This window comes from Calidris pugnax, unplaced genomic scaffold (assembly GCF_001431845.1).
Source record: "Calidris pugnax isolate Ruff unplaced genomic scaffold, ASM143184v1 scaffold10, whole genome shotgun sequence".
NCBI lineage: Eukaryota > Metazoa > Chordata > Aves > Charadriiformes > Scolopacidae > Calidris > Calidris pugnax.
In genome coordinates, this window is record NW_015090795.1 from 3578553 (window position 1) to 3591674 (window position 13122).

Sequence of the window (13122 nt, forward strand, 5' to 3'; positions counted from 1 at the left end):
GGAGGCGGGAGAGGAGGGTGGGAGGTTGCGGGGAAAGGGGGGGGGTGTAACGGGGAGGGAGGGCGGTGCCGGTCGGAGCTGTGGCGGCGGCGCAGTCGGTCGGCGGGCGGCGGGATGAACGGGACGGGGAGGTGCGAGCACGGCGGGACTCTACCGAGGGAGGCCGGCCCCTTGGTCAGCGCCCTCATGTTCTCCGCTGGCCTTTTGGGCAACCTCTTGGCCCTTGGGCTACTGCTTCGTTGCCGTCGAGGACCCCGAGCCCACCCGCCATCCCTTTTCCACGTCTTGGTGCTGGCCCTGGTGGTCACCGATCTTCTGGGCACCTGCTCCGTCAGCCCTTTCGTCCTGGCTTCCTACCATCGCAACCTCACCTTGACCGCCCTGGCTCAAGGAGGACACATCTGCCTCTACTTCGGCTTCGCCATGAGCTTCTTTGGCCTCGCCACCATGCTCATCCTCTTCGCCATGGCGCTGGAACGATGCCTGGCCCTGGGGCAGCCCTACTTTTACGAGCGCTTTCTTAGCCCCCGGACGGGTTTGGTTGCCCTGCCGGCCATCTACACCTTCTCCGCCGCCTTCTGCTCCTTGCCTCTGGTGGGCTTCGGGAGGTACGTCCAGTATTGCCCTGGCACTTGGTGCTTCATCCAGATGAAGAACCTGGAGTACCAGCAGCAGAACGGCGGAAGGGAGGTGTCCGGCTTGCATGTCACCTTCTCGCTGCTCTACGCCACCCTCCTCCTCTTCCTCATCCTCTCTGTGCTGCTCTGCAACCTCAGCGTCATCGCCAACCTGGCCCGCATGCACCGCCGTGGCCAGAAGACCCGACGGCTGGCCACTCTGGAGCAGCCCCGGGCAACCGGCGGTTGCGGCCGGCGCATGTTCTCCATGGCTGAGGAGATTGACCATCTCCTTCTCCTCTCCATCATGACCATCACCTTCGTCATCTGCTCCCTGCCATTCACGGTGAGTGCTATTGCTTCTCCCCTGGGGTGGGATCCTTCTTCCCAGCACCCCTATTTCTCTTCCTTCCCTTTATAAGGTTCCCCCTTACTCCACTGCCCAAACCTCAAGGGCTGAGGTCAAACCTTAGCTCCTCCTGAAGCTCAGGAGACCCCAGGTCTGCCACAAACTGGGCAATTTGCACATCCCATGGGGAAATGGGAGAATCATCCCCCATATCCTGAGTGCTGGCAGGAGGACGGGGTGGCAGAGGGACGGGGCGGCAGGAGGACAGGATGGCAGAAGGATGAGGTGGCAGAAGGATGGGGTAGCAAGAAGAGGGGGTGGCAGGAGGATGGGTGGCAGGAGGACAAGGTGGCATGAAGATGGGGTGGCAGGAGCAGAGGTGCCATCCCATCCCGCAGAGGCTTCGAGACCAGGCAGCGTGGACCAGGCAGTGTCTAAGTTAGAGGTCCCCTGAACCACACGGTGGTTGCTGTGGTTCCCAGGAGCTGGGCACTCATCATGGAGGTGTGAGGGGTGACAGAGCAATGAATTTGACATCCAAAGATGGGGATGAAGGAGATGCCGCTGGGCTGGAGACAGTGGGTATCCGTGCTGGGCAGTCAGAGTTATCCCGAATTTCTGTGGTGAAGGATGGAGCTGGAGATGTGGGCAGGCAGCACCCACCTCACAGTTAGATGGTCTCCCTTCCTCTGCAACACCACCAGGGTGCAGGCATGGAGATGGGTGATTGCTGGGAATGGAGATCCACCACATGGGCCAGAGCATCCCTCATCCCAAGTGTCGTGCCTACATCCCGTGCCCCATCTCTGCGAGAGGCTTCCAACAGAAATGCGGGGTCCAAACCCCTCAGCCAAGTCAGGAAGGAGAGAGAGTGAGTCCCCTGCCTCTGCCCCAGGCTCTCCTGGCCAAAGGTCTGCTTTTCATCCCTCCAAGACACATTATACCAGCAGCATCGCAGACCCCAGAGCACCTTGAGCTGCTGGTGTCCTCTGCCCATGTAGATGAGCCTGCTGCCATGGGAGATCATTTTGTTCCTATTAGAAACGAGCCCCACCAAGGCTGGGAGCGCAGCCAGGGCTAATTTTGTGCTTACAGAGTTAAATAGAGGCTCTACCTTCCCTCCGTGCTCCCTTTTTTTTCCCCGAGGGAAAAGAAAATAACCGCAGGCTGCAGCCCAGCCGGGGCTGCCTGGGGCCTTAAGAAAGAGAAAAGAGCATCCCAGGAGCCAGACTCAACCTCCTGCGAGACCTTTCAGCTTCCTGACCCCACGCAGGATGAGCAGCTCTCCCCCTGTCCCGAAAAATCCCAGGTTTGAGTGCTGTGGGGGCTGGGGACACGTGGGGCAGGGCGCTGTGGGTCTGGGAGGGGGGCAGACGGGATGGGAAAGTGCTGCTGCTGGGGACCCCACGGGCCCCGTGGTGGCAGATAGAGCCTTATCCAGAGGCACAGCTGGCTTTTCCCTTCCCATCGCCCGGCAGTGTCTCAAACCCAGCTGCCCGTGCTGTGACACTTTCTCTTCTGGCTGGGGCTGCCCACAGTTCCCACCCTCCGTGGAGCAGCCCGACCACAGGAACCCAGTAAGATCCTTCCAAAAACCCACCTCCCTACCCCCCAAACTCGGGACAACCCTCGGGTACCGGCTGCACCGTGGCCATCTCGTGCCCCGGGATGCAGCATCCCGGGGTTGGTACCCACCACATCCCAGCTGGAGGAGGGATGCGGGTGCTTCCTGCGCCCCCCCAGGCTCCCGCCCACCCCCTCGTCTGTCTGAACACCCCCTCTCCCCTCAAGTGAGGGGGTGGCCATTCGCCCCGTGTGAGTAAGGAGAGCTGAGTCACCCTGCCAGGAAGCCCTGTAAGCATCTGTGAGTCGGCACGTTGCAGGAAGGACCTGAGGGCTCCAGCCCCCCGCATCCTCTCCATCTTCTGCGTTTATTTGTCCCGTGTGGTTTTCAAGGTGAGACCCACGGCTTCCTCCTGGCTGCCTTCGTCGCCGTGGGGCTGAACAGGAGCCTCACTGCCTGCTGAGAGCAGAGCTTGGATCTGGCTTTCCTTAGGGAGAAGTTCATTTAAACCAGTAGAGGCAGGAAGTGTCCTGTGACAGAGAAGAGACAGAGTGGGTGCTCCTTAAGCAGGACCTGGAGCTGTTGGAGAAGGGCCAGAGGAGGCCCCGGAGATGCTGGGAGGGCTGGAGCCCCTCTGCTGGGAGGACAGGCTGAGAGAGTTGGGGGGGTTCAGCCTGGAGAAGAGAAGGCTCCGGGGAGACCTTAGAGCCCCTTCCAGTCCCTCAAGGGGCTCCAGGAGAGATGGGGAGGGACTCTGGATCAGGGAGGGGAGCCATAGGATGAGGGGGAAGGGTTTGACACTGGAAGAGGGGAGATTGAGATGAGATGTGGGGAAGAAATTGTTGACTGTGAGGGTGGTGAGAGCCTGGCCCAGGTTGCCCAGAGAAGCTGTGGCTGCCCCATCCCTGGAGGGGTTCAAGGCCAGGTTGGAGGGGGCTTGGAGCAACCTGGTCTGGTGGGAGGTGTCCCTGCCCAGGGCAGGGGGTGGAACAGGATGGTCTTTAAGGTCCCTTCCAACTCCAACCATTCCATGATTCTATGACAGCCCAAACCTCCCCGGGAAGCTGCCCGGGGGCCGGCTCCTGGAAGCCCAGACCCGAAATTATTTCTCCCGGTCGTGTTTTGCAGATCCGTGCCTACGTGAACAAGTACAGTGACAAAGAGGACACCGACAACTGGGACCTCCTGGCCCTGAGGTTTCTCTCCATTAATTCCATCGTCGACCCTTGGGTCTTCGCCATCCTGCGGCCCCCGGTCCTGCGGTTCATGCGCTCCGTGCTGTGCTGCCAGGTCACCCCCGCCAGCCAGGACAGACAGACTCCATCCCCAGCAAAGACAAAACTGGACCCCTGTGGGCAGTAGATCCCTTGGCTGTCCCAGGAGACATCTGCCAGGTGAAGCACAGCCCTGGCAGATGTTGAGCGAGCTCTGCCTCGTGGCCCAGCAAGAGGTGTATCTGCTGCAGGGTTGGCCAGATATGGGTGGCCTGGCCAGGTGTCACAGCGTGTGTGGGAAGCCCCTGGAAAGCCAGTGTGGTCCTCTCACAGGGTTAAAAAATACGATGGGACAAAATTGGAAGGGCTGATGAGTACCTGGATGTCGCTGTCACCCTCAGATGGAGATGCTCCCACCTGGTGAACGGTACAGGCTGTGTCTGGCCACACTACAGGAGGGTCGAGGGGTGAAATGTGGGGGGCTTTGCTATAACACTACTGTCGGGGGGGGATTTTGTGTTGGGGAGCAGAGCTCCCAGCAAGATCCCCTTTTGGGCTGAAGGTGGGGGTACATGTCCTGGAGATGGGGCTGGGTGGCCCCCCATTGCTGCAAGCACCCTTCCCTGTCCCCAGGTCCCTAAGGATCGAGTAGGAGAAGAAGGGAGCAGAGTACCCCCAAATATTCCCCTTTATTTAGTAGGCTGGCTGCCTAAAGAAACGCACTTTATCAGGTGTAGGTCTGTGTGCATGTGTCTGTCTGTCTGTCTGTCTGTCCCCTGCCCCCAGGGATTGTAGGCTGTGCCAGCCCAGCTTGTCTGAGGGGCACCAGGGCAGAAAAAAAAAACCAAATTGTGGCACTTCCATTGTGCTGAAATGGCAGTAGAGCTGTGTCACCCTTCCTGAGCACCCAGGTTGAAATTTTCATTGCCCACTGGTTTGTGGAGGAGCCAACAAGGGGAATAAAGAGCTTGACCAAGGAAGGAGAGTTTTTGGTCACAGCCATGGGCTTTACCCACATCCAGGGCAGTGCTACTGATGGGTTTTTGGGGTGGCACAGAGGAGGGCTTGTCCCCCTGGGCTGCCTGACCAAGAGCCTTTGCTCATCCTCCCACCAACCTGGGATGAACACGCTCAGGAGGGGGTTTTATTTAATAAAAAAAACATCCCAAACCCAACAAAACCTAAAACATGCATCGGGCAACATCCTTCAGCACCACTACTTTATTTCATGGGATGAGTGTTGCTCTTTGGGGTTCCAGGCTGGTCCCCACCAGGGTAAGGAGCATCCGACCCCCCCAGATGAGCTGGGTTTGTCCCGAGGCCATTGGGGCCACTTGGGGGTTGCTGGGGGGTGTGTGTGTGTGTGATCGTGGCTACTGGTTGTGCAGCATCCACCAAACACAGGGTCCTTGTGGGTCGTCTCGTTGTCCGTTTGAGAGCTGCAGCTCTGCTCAGAAAGCCCAAAGGTGCCAAGGTTTGGAGCTTTCCTGTGGTTCGTTAGTTGAGGTGATGTAAAGAAAATAAAATAAATTATTATTTAAATAATAAATGTCTCTCAAAGGAGCCTGAATGGCGTGTGGGTCTGTGCTGAAGGTGCACCTCGGGGTAGATGTGGCTCCTGGGGGAAACATGTCACCTGCCTGGAGCATTGGTGGGACAAAACCTTGGAGATGGGGGGAGAGGGCAGGGGGGGAGGCTGGGATGGCAAACGTGCACCTCCAATTTCTTAAAAAGTGAGAACAAACTGTTTTACGGACGTGGGATGATATTTTTTCCTTATGTCTGCAGCCTGGCCCCCGACCTACAGAAATACCCCCCCACCCCTCTCTGAGCTCTTCCTTAAAACTTATGTATCCCGAAGCCAGGGAGAGGCAGGAGCCGAGCTCCTACCTGTTCTCAAAATAAAAAAGAAAATTTTAAAAAGGGAAAAAAAAAAGTACCCACCCTTAAAAAAAAAAAAAAAAAGGCAGAATTTATGTCACTTTTGTCAGGCGGCCAATATCCACAGGAAGTTTACTGGCCTCCAAAATGTGTGTGGGCAGATGTCAGGCATGGGGCTGCTATTGCTCAAGCCCCGCCGGCGGGTTTCTGGCAGCACCCTGTGGCTGGGGGAGGATTTGGGGGGGTGGAAATTAAAGGGGGGGGCTCGTTAGGAGATGGGGCTGCAGCTGGGGTGCTCCCCACACTCTCACCTTAACTCCTGCCATGAAGCCATTAACCCTGGGGCTGCCCTTGGGGTCTCCAGATTTGGCCGACTCCTGGGAGGTGACAGTCACCCCCACCCCCCTTCCCCAATTAGTCACCCCCCCACCCCCAAAATTCCATGCATGCAGCAGCAGCAAAGGCACTTTGTGGATTCAGAGCTTGTGTGTGCGGGTTTTTGGCTTAAAAAAGGAGCCAAAAAGCTTTGGGAAGAGCCCTGGGTCTTTATTTGGCTGGATGGTCCTGACCTGGTTGGTCACGCTGGAATTTTGGGACCAGTTGCCTAATCCTCTCCTGAGCCAGAGGGAAAGGCTGCCTGGCACGCACCGAACGGAAAGAAAAAAGATTAAAAAAACACACTACTGTGTTGGAAATGGCCAGGGTGGTGGTGGGGGGGGGGTCACATCCCAGTCTGCTGAGGTGTGTGACAGCGGTGGGAAGGGGACCATCCGTGGGGAAATCAGGGGACAACCCGAAGGTGGGATGCTCCTGGTGGCTCTCGCTCCGAGGATCTGCCACCAGCTCAGCTGCTGACCACTAATTGGTGGCTGCTTGTGTTTTTTGGGAGGTTTATGGCTCCTCATCAGGAAACAAGGGGCTGGGAGACAACGTCCTGGTATCCATCCCCCTGGGACCTGCTTCTCGCAGGGTAATGCTGGAGTGGAGTCACTCTCATCTGAGTCTGTCCCCAAGAAGGGACAGAAATCCCAATGAGTGGGGCCAGGGAAATGATTTGGCTGAAATTTAATGCAAAAATATAAAAGTGAAAAGGATGTGAACCAGGAAGAGGCTCAGTCCCTCCAAGGAGAGAAGACCCCCCGAGACCCTTTGCCATGATGCCTCCTGCAGAGATAGGGACCTCGTGTGGGGATGCTGTGGGACACAGATCTGCTTGGGGACCACTCTACGTGCCCCTCCTTGGGGTTATGACCGTGCTGGCCATAGGTTACCCCCATTGCTGCTGCCCCCTGAGCCCAGAAAATGGAAAAAACCCCAAACTAAACCCAACCAGCCCTCCTGCTCCTTCTTTCAGATGAGAAAAGCAACTTAATTAGAGCTCTGCAAAGACAACAAGGGCCATGAATCTCTGCATCCTGAGCCGTGAGGCTGCACAAAACACGGCTTTTATTAGCATCACGCAGGAGCCGTTGCGGAAGCCAAATTAATTTGACTCTCTTCAGCTCAATCAACGTCTGCTCGGCTTAAACGCAAGATGCCAAAGTGTCATTTCGTTGTCTGCGTCGAGCCTTAATGATTTTTTATTTCCATACAGCCGAGCAGAGCCGGAAACCCGCTGGCGCAAGGATGTGTGCCAGGCAGGTCCTTAACGTCTGCGTTTCCATCTGGAAATCAAGCTGCCAAAGAGGAGTGAGGGTGATGCCACCCCTTGGGACCAGGGATGGCATCAGCTGCTCTCCAAGCCTCCTTAAAAAAAAGGAGAGGGACTTTCTGCTGATGCTGGAGCTGTGGGATCTGGGGGGATCGGGACCCTCCCCAGCCAACTGGAGTAGCCCAGGGGGTGGCTCCAACTTGCCCCCCGTGGCAGTAGAGAGACCAGTGTTTGCCTCTCTTTCTTGGCTGTCTCTCTTAAAAAGAAGACCATGAAGGGTCCAGGCAGTGGGACACGGTTTGGATGGGGCATGGTGGTGATGCAATGCAGTGTTTTTGGGGAAAATGGGCATTTTTGGCAAGAAAAAAAGAGGGGAGCTTCCCTCTCGGTGGCTCCTTTTCTGGCCTCGTTTGAAAAGATGGGGACAGACTATTTAGTGGGGCTTGTTGCGATAGGACAAGGGGTAATGGCTTCAAACTAGAAGAGGGAAGACTAGATATAAGGAAGAAATTCTTTACACTGAGGGTGGTGAGACATTGGCCCAGGTTGCCCAGAGAGGTGGGAGATGTCCCATCCCTGGAGGGATTCAAGGCCAGGTTGGATGGGGCTCTGAGCAACCTGGTCTGGTTGAAGGTGTCCCTGCTCATGGCAGGGGAGGTGGGACTAGATGGGCTTTAGAGGCCCCTTCCCACCCAAACCGTTCTGTGATTCTATGGTTCTCTGCTCTCTGTGCTGTCAGCAAGGAGTGAGCCCTCATTTTTTGGCCACTGTGCCCCCCCAATGCTTCGGCCATGGCTCTGAAAGCCCCACAACACCATTCATGGAGGGGTCAGCAAAGGTGGGCAACACCTGGGGATGGCCTGTGAAGGTGATGTGCTGCGTGAGGTGCTGTGCCCCAGCCCCAGCATCCCTCCGGATCCCCTCTGGGATTGCTGGTCCTCTCCTCTGGGATGCTGGAAGGAAAGCATCTCCCCAGGAAGGTGGGGGGAAGCTGGGGGGAGGCAGCTGCCCTGCTGAAATGGCTGCATTTCCAGGCAGAGGACGGGCAGCGAGCCCATATCTCCCCGGGCTCCAGGAGGGCGCGCGGCGCGAGAGCTATTAAACTGGATTAAATAAATTAGGGGAGGAAGTGACTTCAGGGAAGATGGCACGGCTGGGCTCCCAAACCAGCTCTGCAGCCGTGCCAGGGCTTACCTTGGCATCGGATGTCGGAGCTGATGGCAATTCCCCCACGGCTTGAGCACGGGGAAAAGAAGAGAAGCGTTTGGTTTTACCGTAGCTGCCTTCTGAATCACAGCTGGTTTGGGGTCTCTGCATCCCCACCTATGGATGCGAAACCTTTCCAGCTCCTCAGGTCACACCACCTCTCCCTTTTCCTTGGGTTCACTGAGTCCCTTTTTGGTCACTGGGAATTAACACTGTCCTACAGCATCCCCAGAGGGGAGAGCTGACGGTGTAAATCAGTAAATACAGTGTATTTTACCTTACAGCCCAGTAAAGGAGGGGATCGGCCCTTTCCAGGAAGGCTGCTGGGGTACCCTGACCATCACAGCCATAAAATCAGAGCCTGCCACCCAACATCGAGACCCAGAATGAGTAATTCCTGGCCTGTCCTCTGTCATTCTGAGAGTTTATGAGACTGAAGGAGCAAGAAGAAGCAAGACTGGCCAAATTACTCTCTGCAGCCACATTTACAAGCTGGGTTTTTTTTTTTTTTCAATGTATGAATAATAACAATTGTCTTCATCCTGGCTTTTTGGTTCAGTGTTGCAGGGGGGTGAAGGTCTTGTCTGAGTTGTCCCCAAAACTGGCTGAATTGCTGCCATTTTGGCTGTCTGGGGGAATTTCTGGTTCCCAGCACGCTCCCAGCTCTTTGTCCCTCCCCAGTACCTGTCTGTGGCTTTGGGAGCTGGTGCAAAAAGGAGGAATATGGGATGGAAGAAGCAGCCCTCCTGCTTCTGATAGCTCCTTCAAGCTCCTTTCTCCCCACAGTTGGATCCAGGCATGTCCCAGGGAGTGAAGTGGAGGATACCAGGGATGCTGAGGGCACTGCAGCATCCCCACTGGTCCCTGAGCCATCCTTGAGCCAGAAGACACATGGAGGGGAAGGACCAGAGGGAGCAGAAACCCCCCTCAGGGTCCTCTCCATCCGGCTGTGGGACGTGTTACTGCAGGAAAACCAACAGACAGGCTGGGAAAAATCCAGCCAGAGCTCGGGGCTGATCCACAATTGATTGAAAACACAAGGGAAGGAAAGTTTTACAAACCCAACCGGGATGATACGGAGCTAAAAATACATCCGCCGTGGCTCGGCGAGGGAGGGAGGGAGCAGTCCAAGGCCACCCCTTGTTTGTTTGCACCCATGGAGGGGCTGGCGCTTGCCTCTGGAGAAAGTCCTCTCCCTGAAGAGCATCCAGAGGAGGCACTGAGATAATACTCATCCTCACTTGGGAGACATGGTGCCTTTCCCTGAGCGGGAGATGCCGGTGGCGAGGGCTGGACCGCATTTTCCTGATGCTCGTGGGCTTTGCCGTGGGGACAAAGCCACCACCAGAGGTTTGGAAAGGACACACCGCGTCCCTGCTCGACAGAGGCACGTGTTCAGGGAGGCTCCTGGAATTCTCCAGGGTTTCTCATGCCGAGCTGCTTTTTTTAACCGGATTTCCCTGAAACGTGGAAACATCCGCACCCATCAAATCCGCAGGGAAATGCCGCCCGACTACCAGGGCTGGTGCTGTTCCCAAAGCCACCTACGTCTTCAAAAACAAGAGGCTAAACTGTGTCAAACTCATGTCAAGCATCTGGCTTTTTAGAAGGCCATAAAAGTTAGGAGGCATTGCTCAGCCTGATGGATCGCTCGCCACCCTGCCCCGTGGACTGAACGCGGTGACCTCGCCTTCAAACCCCGCTTATTAGTTAAAAACGGGGCCTCGTTAGTGGCCTCATGAGCTGAGCTCATGCCAGGAGGAGAGTAGAAGTCCCCCAGGGTTTCCCAAGCTGGTCAGAACATAAATCTGGTGTTGGGTTTTGGGTCCCAGTGCCGGGGACCGAGAGCAGCCACCCCTTGGCTCTGGTTTCCCTGCGGTTCCTGCTGAGCCGCCCCGGCTGCAGAAGGTGCCAGATTGTGGCTGAAATCAAAACCTTCTGAAAAAAACTCTCAACAACCCAAAACCTCTGAAAAAAAGAAAAAAAAAAGAAGAAAAAAAAAAAAGAAAACACCTGCAAAAGCTTGTTTCTCTGAGCAGCCAGTTTGCGTGGTCAAAACACCCTACAGTCCTACCAGTCTGGCAGGTGGCATTTCTCTGCCTCAGTTTCCCCTCTGCGCTCTGGGAGCATCTCTTCCCAGCATGGGAGCTGCATCCTTCCCCTGGCCATTCCCCCAGCGACCCTGGGAAAGCCCAGAAAGTTAATAAAGGGAGTAAAAAGGGGAAATTACAAGGGGGAAACCCCCCGGGTGCCAGGGCTGGGGATGGCTCCTGCCTCGGGGCACAGGGCTCTGCCAGGCTGAAGCTGCCGCTGATCCCTCCAGCTCCTGGCTTTGCTCTTGTGAGGATTGGCAGCTTTCACAGCCACAACAGGTCCCTGCTCTGGCTCAGCTTTCCCTCCCCAGGTCCCTGCTCTGGCTCAGCTTTCCCCCGTGCCATGCCGAGAGGAGCCTGGAGGAACAAGGTTCCCACAGGGCTGGAGGAACCATCCCTCATCCTGAGCATCCGCAGATTTCTCTCTAAAGAGCACCCACCAGACACAAAGGGCTCCAGCCGGGCTTTTCCCAGCAAGCCCTTCCTTATTTATTTTTTTTTTTTTTACACATGACTTTTTGCTCAGCTGGGATGCTGGGGAGGGGGCAGGATGGATGCACAGCACCCTGCTCCCTGCCGCCTCCTCATCCTCTTCCAAGAGGCACTGAAATGGCGCTGGGAGAAACCACCAGAGCTCGTTGAGCCCATCACCCTCCCCAAACCTGCTCCAGGATCAACATCCTCACTGATCTGCTCCCTTTGCTGTCACCCACACCGCAATTTCAGCCCAAGAAGCCCCGGAGGAGGCTCCAGGGAGACCTTATAGCCCCTTTCAGTCCCTCAAGGGGCTCCAGGAGAGATGGGGAGGGACTCTGGATCAGGGAGGGGAGCCATAGGATGAGGGGAACGGGTTTGGCACTGAAAGAGGGGAGATTGAGATGAGATGTGGGGAAGAACTTCTTTGCTGTGAGGGTGGTGAGAGCCTGGCCCAGGTTGCCCAGAGAAGCTGTGGCTGCCCCATCCCTGGAGGGGTTCAAGGCCAGGCTGGATGGAGTTTTGAGCAACCTGGTCTGGTGGGAGGTGTCCTTGCTCATGGCAGGGGGGTGGAACTGGATGATCTTTAAGGTCCCTTCCAGCCCAAACCATTCTATAATTCTATAAACCACCTAGGAGATGATGAATAAGCAGCACAGCAATGGTTGGCAGAACCAGGATGGATAAAACCCACTAAGGATGCCATTTATTAGCCTGACATCCCCAACATCCTGCCACAGGATGCCAGGGACAAGGTTTTATCTCTCTATAGGTGGGGGGGGGAGGATGGACAGGAGGAGATGGTGTTGACTGGGACAGATGTGAAACATCAAAGCCGACAGCGTTTTGAACAGACTTAAAAGGAGAAGTAACTGTGTTTACAAGAAGCCATTCCAGGGCTGTTTGGTTGGCCTGTGTTTATCCCCGGACATTCGTGCTACTCGAGTTTTTGGCCACGCAGCTAACTGAGCGTGATGGAGCTTGTCATGCCGAGTGGATGTATACACCAGAGAACATTTATTTGTCATGAGCAGCAGCTATTTCCTCCTCTAAAGACCTTTTTCATCCAATCGGGGCTGGGAAATGCTCGTTTTCAGCTGTTGAGGACTCGCTGAGGGCCCCACGGAGGTCAGACCGACCCGTAGCTCCGTGAGGACAAGTCCTAAGCTCTGCAAACTGGTGCCCATCCAGCACCTGGGGAAGGCAGTGACCTGGCTGGGGGGGCTCTGCTGAGTGGTCCTTGGGGCTGCTGGAGGAAGCTGCTTGGGATCTTGGAACAGTAGCATCAGTTTTGGAAACTTCTTACATCCTGTGAGAGTGATCCTGTTTCTTCCAGTACCCCAGGTCATTGCTGTCCCCAGCATCTCCTGGTCCTCTGGAGCTGTTCCCAGCAAAGCCATCACCGTCCCTCGTTTTTTCTGCTGCAGAACCATGTCCATGATGTGGATGAGAAAGAGCATGAAGCCTCTGCAAAACTTCCTGCAGCTCTGCAAACTGGGATGGGGACAGGGGACAGGAGAAAGGCTTCCAGGCTCTGTCATGGTGTGTTTGACCATTGAAAATTGCTGTGCTCAGAATGTTTCTCTGCGGGCAGTACTTTGCCATCAGCCCCCAGGTCATTGCCTTTTGCCTTCCCGGCAGCTGAATCAGCTTAAAAACCCCAGTGCTCCCTGCACGATGCTTGGGGAGCTGGAGGCTTCCTGCTGTCTGGGGGGTTGGAGACATCCCAGGACAGCAAAATGCAGATCCCCTGACAAGTCTGAGAGGAGTTTAGGGGTCAAAACCAAATTCCAGGAAATCCAGGGCAGGATATCCGCTGGTTCAAGCAGCTGGTTACCCCTGAGAGAGGTCCTTCCCTCTGAGCATCCTTCCCAGGGTGGCTTGCTCAGGACTTTTCTCCTCGGTGGAGCTGCTTTGGCAAAGCATGGCACTGGGGCCAGCTCTTCTTCCTGGGCATGGCATTTTTGGGACCCCACCTGGAGTACTGTGTCCAAGTCTGGAGGCCTCAACACAAGAAGGACACAAAGCTGTTGGAGCGGGGCCAGAGGAGGCCACGGAGATGCTGGGAGGGCT

The 13122-nt window shown here is 56.1% G+C and overlaps 1 protein-coding gene across 1 annotated transcript; it reads left to right on the forward strand.

The window, feature by feature from the left end:
* Window positions 1-114: 114 nt before the first annotated feature.
* LOC106884998 (prostaglandin E2 receptor EP2 subtype-like) lies at window positions 115-5249 on the forward strand. The gene is made up of 2 exons (XM_014936811.1): window positions 115-963; window positions 3659-5249. The coding sequence occupies exons 1-2, from the start codon at window positions 115-117 to the stop codon at window positions 3890-3892; spliced, it is 1083 nt and encodes a 360-aa protein (XP_014792297.1). The 3' UTR covers window positions 3893-5249.
* Window positions 5250-13122: the final 7873 nt, after the last annotated feature.